Raw genomic sequence first — 10,640 nt, forward strand, 5'->3', positions numbered from 1 at the left:
GAATGTGTCAAAGTATTTCTGGACAGCCATCAACTTCTTTTTCTAGATAGGGCTGCACAACCACGGTGCTCCTCGTGCCCGCTTAAACAGACGCAATGGCTGCAGATGAGGAGAGATGCGTGCTGCTGATGGAGGTGTTGACTCAGATCACGTTTTTGATTGCAGACTTTGATTTGTTGCTGGGCGGACAAAGAAGCCAAAAGTGCCGGAAATCACTTGATACCGGAATCTGTCCTCCCTCCACAATAAAAGCTCAAGGATTGTAAGCCTTTTCATCTCTCGCTCCGAGTGATTTTTACAGGTTTGAACAGTAAAAAAACGGGATAAACGTATTAGTTTCAGGCGACCTTGTGTAAATCTGTTCCATAAAGCTTCAATGTGATAATAGCCACCATCTAGGCTGCATTGTGACTATATAGCATTCTGTAATGTTGTATCGCATCTCGAGTTAATTGCAATTTTACGCGTTAAATTTGACTCTTTAGTTCTGACATCGATCACTTTTCCCAAAGAGGCGCCGTAGTACGATTGTTTTGAAAACACGACCGGATACAGTGCTTCTTTACTCGCGGAGGTTTTGTGGCAACAAAAGCAACGGTGCGCTCCGCAGTACGCGCAGTACGCACAGCCAGCACTGGTCCTAACGCAGACCAGAGAGGAGGATCAGTTATTCACGTCATCAGAAAGCAAGCGTGCACTTAAACACGCGCACCTCCTCGTCACAGAAGTCCTGCTGGAGAAAATGGGACATTTATTCCTATTTAATCACGGGCGTTCAGTCATGTTTGACCCCTTGGCAAAGTGGAGCGGGACGTTCGCGCGCGTAATTGGACTTGTTCGTCGTTTCGGTGCGTGACACGAGAAAGGGCGACCATGATTTTGCCTTTGAATTAAACTATGGGCGCGCATATTCTGGAGTCCAACTCCAGCGGCAACTTGACTCCCGCGGTGTGGGAGGCTGGGGCCGTCCTCCCGGGCTACCTGGCGGTCATCGCCTCGGTCCTCATGGCCACTCTGGTCGTGGTTGTGGTGGCGGGAAACGCGCTGGTCATCATGGCTTTTATTGTAGATAAAAGCCTGAGAATTCAGAGCAACTACTTCTTCCTGAACCTTGCTATATCAGATTTTCTCGTGGGTGAGTTGTTGCCTTTCCTACATTTATGTCTCCTCTGAGGTGTCTTGGCTGCTTCTTTTGTTCCCCAGTGAGTCACTACTGTTCATTGGAGAGTTTCTTGTGACCTTAGCATCCTTTCTGCAATGGTTATGGTGGCATGTCTATTTCTTTTGTTAGACTCTCGCACCCTTCTTATTGTGATGCTCTGGTCTGCAGCAATAGACTGAATATTCTTCTCCTTAAGGAAACAGCCAAGTCAGTCCGCCCTCGTTTCCAAAAATGTCTGCGGGGTCCGTGTTGGTGACAAACACCATCTAACCAGCCATTTCTTTGTCATGATGGATCTCACCTTCCAGACCTCCGGGAGGAGTAATGATGTATGTGTGTGTATGTGGCTGTTCCAGGTGCTTTCTGCATCCCAGTGTACATTCCATACACCCTGACAGGCCGGTGGCTGCTGGGGAAGGGTCTCTGCAAAGTGTGGCTCCTCGTGGACTACCTGCTCTGTACCGCCTCAGTCTTCAACATTGTCCTCATTAGTTATGACCGCTTCTTGTCAGTCACGAGAGCCGTAAGTACCGACCGCAGAGGTGCTTATTACCTCACACGGACACGCTGATGAAACCGTCACGGGCAGTTTAAAACGTTCTAGTTCTGAAACGTGTGTCTTATGTGGTACGGTTTTAAATGCAGTGAAGTTATTTACATTCAAGCCAGTTAATGAAATTAAATAAATGCACAGCCTCCAGGGCCAAAAATGCATGTGTGAACTTTTCGTTTAATTCTGTCCAGCTTTTTTTGGAGGCGATGTGGATAAACCATTACCTGTACATTAGATGCAGAATATACAGACAAAGGTAACACTATTTGCCCATCTTCTGTTGGGGACAAATAAACATGCAGCAACTTGCCAAATCCGGGTCGCTTCCCATGTCAAATGATTATTTAAAGGAAAAAATCCACCTTATCATTTTCTTTACTTTCTTTAAGAACCAATTTGTGGATTGAGGCCACCAGAGAAGCTGAAAACAAATGAAAGCTGCGGGACACCATCATTCTGTTCTGTGCAGCCTCTTGACTGGGGCTAGTTGATGACAGTGATTCATGAAATGTGTGCCAACTCAGTATGCAGATCCACACAAATTAGAGAAAAGTGTTAGTGATGTGTAGTGTAATTCTTTTTTTAGAACTTGCCCCGCCATAACACACCTGGTTTTAAAATAGAGTTTTGTGTAATGGCGTGTCCATTCTGAAGTCCCTCAGGAGTACAGGGTATTTTAAAGTACAGTAGGTAATTTAATGTAAACGTGAGATGACCAACCTTCCACCATGGCCGAGTCGGGTGAATGTCCATTCTGATTCTGCTACAGGGTATAAAAGCGCCATAATGGAATTTGACAAATAAATTACTGTACTTCAAAAACATCCACATTTCCATCCAGTGCAGTCAGTACTTCCCATCAGCCACAAGATGGAGACTGCAACACACATGGGACAGACACCGAATGGAATAGACAAACGCTGATGACATGCCTTCTCTCCATATTCTAGTTTATTCCAAATGTTTCTTGTTTTCACCTTGTTGCATGTTTGCAGTCTTTTTTCCTCTATCTGATATACACCAGTGGATTCATTAAGAAATTGTTGCATGCTTGCATCGCTTTCTGCGTTCCAATTCAGGGGCTGCATCCTTCAAAGGGTGTCTATATCACAGCAACCCAACAAAGCCATTTTGACAACTCCTTCAAAACCAGCGAACGAATGCAGCATCTTCTCACAGGCCCACCCCATCATTGACATTTAGATTTATCGTCCAAAAACAGAGTGCAACAGCATAATGCACCTACCTGAGCAGCCAATGGGTGAAGGTGAAAGAAGCACCTCAAGCCTGGCTGCAGCAGAAGAATTAGCATTGTCGGTACAGACCCGGATGGACAGGGAAGAGGCAACAATCTGGCAGTGAGTTTCAGGAGACCGGCCGCTATGAAGGGAGTGAGGTGATCGCAGTGATGAGTGTCAGGTGTGTCTGTCAGGGCGCGGCCAAGGCCGCTGCTGCAGCAAGCTAATTAAGGTCAAGCAGAAACAGGTGTGAGAAACAAAAGACTGTAAGCAACAAACACAAACAGGAGACAGGACAACACAACCTTAACACCGTTGAGTTGCATTATGGGAAATTATAAGACGACTTTCTCCTCATTGTTTCAGTCATTACATTTTAAAATCTGCCACTTGTGTCCCACAAGTGCTACGAGAATCTGGAGAGACTGGGCGTTTTAATAACGTTTATTACCCTAAATATTTAATTACTGTAAAACATGATATCTAATCATATTTAATTTGCTGTTTGAATTTTTTTAACACAATGACATCCATGTGGTCAGTATAAAATAATTTGTTACTTAAATTATTTAAGTGTATTAATTAATCAAATTATACATTTTATTAAACTATACCATTTCAAATCAAAATTAATTGACATTATGTTTGCTATGTTTATCCACAATTTGAGAAAATAATTTTGCTAGCTAAGTAGTGCGTTGTTCTTCTAAATATTTGCTTGCGATTGATTTTAGCTACCTGTACGCAATATTACTTATTGGATAATTATTTTTCACACCGTAAAGGAGGATCTCTCTAATTTACAAAAGAAGTCTTTTGTAATAGTCACTCGAGGCTGGAGCCGGATTCCTTCATTTGCACCATTAAGTGGTTAGATTGCATTGTTTATTGACTGAGGATTAGTTACACATTAGCATCATTCTCTTATAGTGACATGCCCAGGTGTTGCTTCTGCTAAGAGGCATTTGAGGATTTATCCCCTTATAAGGGTGTCAGGGTTTAATGTTGACAACAATGGTGAGCTAGTGGTTAAATACTGGGGCCCACCTTAATGATAGGCTTTAGACTTGATGGGGGAGGTGAAGGGAAAATGGAGCGAGTGCAAAGAGAATGAGGCGATGACGATGTCGGAGTGGATCAGGAGAAACCAGATGTCTCTTTCACGCTCTTGTGTTTCATTAGTGAATGTGGCTCTCAGCCTGACATTCGCCTCCCGTCATTGGTTTCAGTGACACGCTGAAGAATGCGGGCATCGCGAGTCTGTTTTATTTACAGCATCTCTCTGCAGCTCTGGGGCGGCCCATTTAAAAATAGTGCTTCATTTGTACAAATGAAGCTTCAAGTGTGCTTGTCAGTGAGTTTCTATGTGACCAGCTGCGCCAGTTTCAGATTCATTTGCATAACTGTGAGTCTTTTTTCCCCACGCAGGTTAAATACAGAGCACAGCGCAACATGACCCGCCGGGCTGTTTTTAAGATGGTGGCAGTGTGGGTGCTGGCCTTTCTCCTCTACGGTCCTGCCATCATCTTTTGGGAGACTATGGTCGGCCAGAGTGTTGTCCCAGCTCACGAGTGCTACGCCGAGTTCTATTTCACGTGGTACTTCCTGCTCAGTGCTTCTACCTTCGAGTTCTTCACACCCTTTGTGTCTGTGACTTTCTTCAACCTCAGCATCTACCTGAACATCCACCGCAGGAACAGGAATGGCGGTGCCTGCCCCGAGGATGACGCTAGGACAGAGACGATCCCTAAGAAGCAGCGAGAGGGAGGCGTCTTGTCTGTGTTTTTTGTGAAGACTCGGAAGGTTTCGTCCAGTGAACCCACAGCTATCGCTGCAGTTATTGAGGATGACGACGCCCTGTCCCCTTCCTCCCGCGGGGAGCCTGCCAATCAGATATTCCCGCAGAGAGAGAAGTTCTCTCCTGACAGAAGAAGCTCGAGGTCATTTCAACACACAGCCTCCTGCATGCCGTCCGGCCGTAGGACGCAGGGGTATCGTCTTTCGCGAGACAAAAAGATTGCCAAATCTTTAGCCATTATTGTGTGCACCTTTGGGATTTGCTGGGCTCCTTACACCCTGCTGATGATTATCCGTGCCGCCTGCAGCGGTGCATGTGTGGAGAATCACTGGTATGAGATTACATTCTGGCTTCTGTGGCTGAATTCCGCTATCAACCCATTCTTGTACCCGGTTTGCCACAGCAGCTTCCGAAGGGCTTTTTCAAAGATACTGTGTCCTAAAAGACAATCAGTCCAACCTCAGATTGAGGCTCAGTCATGTTAGAGATGTACTCAATTTTACTTCCATGAACTATAAACTGCGGACACAATTTGTTTGTTAAATATTGTAGAAAAGACATGTATTGTTCTTCCTTCGGTTCTTTGAAAGTGGCATGTCTTGCAGAGAAAGATTACCTTTGCAAGGACAACATTTCACACAGCAATACAATAAGAATTCATTTTGAAAAACTGAACTAACAATATTCTTGGTAAAGCAGCTCTGGCACTTTTAGAAGAAGATACAGCTGATGATTAAAACACCCTGACCTGATGATCAAACAGTGTTAAATTCAGAATGTATGCTAAGCTTTTTAGGTTTGCGAGTGTGTGTAACCTTTATGCTGATTTAACAGTGTCTGGATGGGTGGCTGCACAGTTTGTCCCTTTACACACTCAGCTGAAAAGTGAGAACACTTTCCGTAAACAGACCCACGTGTCTTGGCACAAGGCTGTCACAAGTACTCCTTAATGACCATTTGTAATAAGAGAAATAGGCTTCTGAGTTGAGGAGTAGATCTGAGAACCCCGCCCTGCATCTCCTTTACAAAATTTGGTAACAAAGTCAATTTAGAGGCATTTCTTAAAAGGCCACCAGAGGCTGCGATGAATAGGCTGGTTAGCTGACCTGCGCAGAGACGCAGGTGGACTTGCAAATGGAAAACAAATTGCTCAGCGCGAGTATCGGCACCACTTCTGTTCTCACTGGGACACCCGAAGAACCAATATTCACAGCCCTTCAAAGAGAACATCGAAAGCGGTTCGCATCCTTCCCGTCTACGTTTGGATTGCTGAGACACAAATATGGTGACAGCAATGCAGTTACCATTGAACAAATATCTGTTCAATGCAAAACCAAACTAGAAAACGACAATCAGAGATTGCAGACCCTCGCCTCCAATAGACTATTCGATCTTGTGAGACAGTAAACAGGGCTTCCGGATCAGAGGGGCCAAACCTGCTCTAGCTTGCTGCTCCGGAACGTACTACAAGACTCCTTCTGGACTCTTTTTCCCATCATGCCATTCGTGTTCCTCCCTCTTAAAGTGGCAGTTTACAGCACAGGCACAATTCCAGATGTAAAAATAATTATAGAATCTGGATCCAGATCCGGATCAACGCCATTCTCGGGGAGGACCGAGCCACGGACAGAACCTTGCTTGTGTAAAAATTTCAAGTCGATTGGGTTACTAGTTATTGAGTTACGCGCTCGGACAGACAAACAAACAAACAAACAGACAGACAAACAAACGCACCCAATTGCAATACCCTCACCTCCTCTTCGGCGAGGGTAATGAGGCCCTCGTCGTCTGGAGAGTGAACAGACATCCGGCTTTTTGGCTTGACAGAGATTAGCATAGATCAGGGAGTGAAAATGCAGCTGCTGAATGGTAAACAGGCAAGACGGCATGTTTCTTGCTGCAGACAAGCAACAGATACAAGTAAATTGTAGAAAGCTAAATAAATGTGATCCTTGATACTATTTTAACAGGGATCTAAGGGAAAGCAGAATGTCCCCCTCCTTGATCTGTTCATTTTGGGGCTTAAAAGTTCAACCAAGAAAAAAAAAGAAAACGTCTGTCACGATTTGATCATTACGAAGAACCACACCACAGTCTGCATGATCAAAGACGCAACATCCTGTTATTAATGCTATTATCAACCCTCCAGCAGGATTCCCACAGCGTGAAACAATAATTATCATGCCAGTGTAGTTTCTACATCCTCAGAGACTTGATGAAAAGCAAAACAGTCACTGTAGGAATCAGCCTCCTGCAGCTCACCCATCCTTGTTGTAAAGCAACAGCCTCACAGCAAGACGAGGCCTAATTAAACTATTACATCATCCCATTTTTTTTTTAAGATTCTCATTTACCAGTAGAATACCATTTCTAGTCACGAGGCTCTTAAAATTTACTACACTCAAGGTGTTTTCCCCACGTTTGAGCTCACCTGGCATGTTGCACTTCACTGAAACTAATTTCTCCAGTTAGAAGACAATTTACAGGAGCAGAGCAGAGCAAGTCTCAATGAGTAATTCTCCTCTGAGACCTCAAGACGATTCTCTAATGTAATACTCTTCAGGCTCTCTGTTCTTGGCTTCAGAGTTATCAGGTTCCCAAATTTAGACTGAAATGTCCAGAGCCACACGAATAATAAGAATAATGTCAATTTGCCAAGCAGTGGATTTGACAAACAAAACCTGTCACTTTAATTGCGTCATTAATGTTGCATTTTATTCCAGTCTAACCATTGGAGACTGAAGATTGCACATTGTAGAGCAGAACTAAATTGCAATCTGTTTTCGCCCCTATTGAATTGCTGTCATTTTTCTACCTTCAAGCCAAAAAACAGGAGATTTGACACGTTAGTATGACAACCTGTTATTTTTCCAATGGTGCAGACAGAGTGGAGCGGACAGCCTTCTGTTGGACTAGATTACTGTCTGATCCGTGCGTCTTCTCCTACCCACAGGCTGCGATAGACACAAATGATCACGGGCAACGCGCACTATCTTCAAGCTTATTTAATGCAAACCATTAACTCACATGGTTCTTTTCATGCCTGTAATAATCCAGTCTGTTAATCTATTGTTGTGCTGTTGACTGTAAATGTTTTGAAATGCACGGCTGGAACTCTGTCATCATAAGGACGAACATCATGAGTAATTTAAGCCCAAAGCCGCCGGAGAAATAAAGTGACATTCCTTTGAAGCACCAGGAAGCATCACAATTATTTTTCACGGTTGGTGTTGTTATGTGTTCGAGGCAAAGTAAACAAGTGTGTCATGAATGTTAATCAAAAGAAAAATTGTATTTAATGAAACCTTGATCAAAATGATCAAAACACAAATACATGTAGCTCAAAGCTAATTAAGCTGTAAGAAACTGATGATGAACGTTTCATGACTGTGAAGTGAATGAATTCATTATAAAAAAAATTACGTTACCTTTTACGACATTTTCATGTACCGGTACACAAAAAAGTCCTTGTTAAAACCAACCTCATTCCCTTAAATCAACTAGTCACTCACTCAATCTATCATGAGACCTTATTCTATTTGTAGCCTGATTACATTTGACCTCATTTGGCATTGTAAAGAAAAACCTCATCCAGATGAGTCTTCAGAAGAGTAATTTTCCTGACATGAATACGCAGGTGGCATTTTGGACGATGATGTATTTATTTATTTGCATCCTATTGGCTCCTGTCCTAAAGAAAATAAACACAGAGGTGGAGACCGTCTTTTTCATCCAATTTAAGGCTTGAATGCACTGATTATTATGGTTATGTCTATTTGTCATACAAGAGTTTGTCTCTCTGCCAGCTCCTGCTCTCCAGAGCTCCCTCCAAATGTTGTTGTTGCCTCCGATCTTGTACCAGACCTGAAATCTAAGTTAAATTGCTTTGGCAGGTTTTGTTTTTTTATAATCTCCTCCAGCTGTTTGTTGACACATTATCTGATTTTAAATCATCCAGAATGACTACAGACTGAGCTCTCTATTTTAGCCATCCATCCATCATCCATCATTTTTTTGTAGACGAGACAACCTCATTCGTCTCGTCTACAGCCACTTATCTGCCTCGCAGGTCGTGGGTGTTACTGGAGCCCATCCCAGCTGACTACGAGCGAGAGGTGGGGTACACCCCAGACAATTGCAATATCAGTTTGACCTTTTTTATTTTCAGATGATTCTGTTTTTAAAATGTCGCCATTGTCCAGTGTACAAGAAACACATTTATCCCATTTTGGTTTTGAAGGTCTTTGTCTCAGTCATGAGCTCGATCAGCAAAGATATATATAGTATACATATACTGTATACAGAGATTTATATAAGCTTTAAAATAGATACTGCAGATCTATACTGGACAAATTAGAGCCATGAAATAACAGACATGGAATTACATCTTTCGACGTTCATAACATTCCAAAAAACGATTCTAAAAAACGTCTTTAGACATCAATGTCATTGAATGAGGTAAAAGTTACAGCTGTCAAAATCAGTTGAGCTGTGTTAAAGGAGACATATTCTGAAAAACTCCCTTTTCCCATGTTTCTACACGACTATTTTTGTGGTTTTGGGTCACTACCAACACAAAAACAGCAAAATAAACCATCAAGTGAATCCTGCACAGTTTGCATAGTTCTGTAGGTGTACTGAAATGCGTCTGGCAGAAATCTCTCCCCCTGTGATGTCACAGAGGGCGAACGTGCACAAGATGTGCATGCACTCAATGAATTTCCTTTTTTTTTTTTTGTTCCATCCACCGTCTCTATGTGACAAAAAAAAAAAAAGGAGAACCAATGTTATCTGCTGTGTGGCTCCCGCTGTGAACCGTGGAGGAGGTGTGATGGTGTGGGTGCACTTCGCTGGTGACATTGTTGGCGATTTATTTAAAACTGAAATCTCACCAACTACAGTATTCTGCAGTGGAAATAAAGAAAATCAACCAAAGGGTGCTCAACATTTATTTGATCTGCGTTTGAAAAAGCTGTCATCAAAACATGAGGTGAAAAATCTATTCAAAACATACAGCAATCGACCATCCCTTTCCTTTTACCTGATTCAGGAAATGCGATGTCTCAGGGAGTGAACATCCCATCATGTTTTCAATTGTTCCTCTGTCAAAATGAAAGAATATTTTCTGGAAAACCTGCAGAAAGATTTTGTAGAACAAAGTTTTGCTGCAATTAAATGATAATTAAATTGCTTTATCATTCAGGAGGAACATCAGACGCAGCATTACCTTTGCTGCTACGATAATGATCAGACCTGATAAAAGTGCATGCCTTTTCATATCCTCCTGCTGCAAACATCCTGTCACAGGAGGTTGATGCATAATACAGAAAACAAAGACACCAACCTGAGAAATGTCATCCTGTTGGGCTGAACCACAAAGCATTTAAAGTCAAGAAATACACACAGTGCTTGTTCTCTTATACGTTCTGATATGGTCAGATACAAATTACACCAATACAAGCGTGCATGTTAATCATTGTGGGAGTCTGCCTGACTTTTGTCAAATTTTTTACTTTTATTAAATATTACTATCAGTTTTCTAAAATATGGTAAGTGATGAAACATGTCTCCATTGCCTTGCACTTCTCATACACCTGGACAATACTGAAATTGGGATGCAGTTTGCTGATTTCAGCCCGGTGTAAATATGAATATTGATGAGGTGGCACAGGTGTTGCACAGCATCAGGCTGTTGTGGGCGTGTGTGTCACGCTCAAAATAGCACACACACACCGGCGTAATGTTTGGATGAGGAAGTGGGGTGAGCTCGGTGGTGGTCATATTTTATGTTTACCGCGTAATTGGGATTATGAATCGCTTTCAAATTTCCGCTAATATTGCAGTCAACCGAGCTTCAAAATTTGTTTCTTAATATCTCGGGTTGATTAT

General features: G+C 42.7%; 1 protein-coding gene across 1 annotated transcript; it reads left to right on the plus strand.

The window, feature by feature from the left end:
* The first annotated feature begins 897 nt into the window (after positions 1 to 897).
* On the plus strand, positions 898 to 5,505 carry LOC137899372 (histamine H3 receptor). Its single transcript, XM_068743405.1, has 3 exons — positions 898 to 1,135; positions 1,519 to 1,685; positions 4,382 to 5,505. Exons 1-3 carry the CDS (start codon positions 898 to 900, stop codon positions 5,234 to 5,236), a joined length of 1,260 nt encoding a protein of 419 aa, XP_068599506.1. The 3' UTR covers positions 5,237 to 5,505.
* The last annotated feature ends 5,135 nt before the right edge of the window (positions 5,506 to 10,640 follow it).

Source organism: Brachionichthys hirsutus, chromosome 9 (assembly GCF_040956055.1).
Source record: "Brachionichthys hirsutus isolate HB-005 chromosome 9, CSIRO-AGI_Bhir_v1, whole genome shotgun sequence".
NCBI lineage: Eukaryota > Metazoa > Chordata > Actinopteri > Lophiiformes > Brachionichthyidae > Brachionichthys > Brachionichthys hirsutus.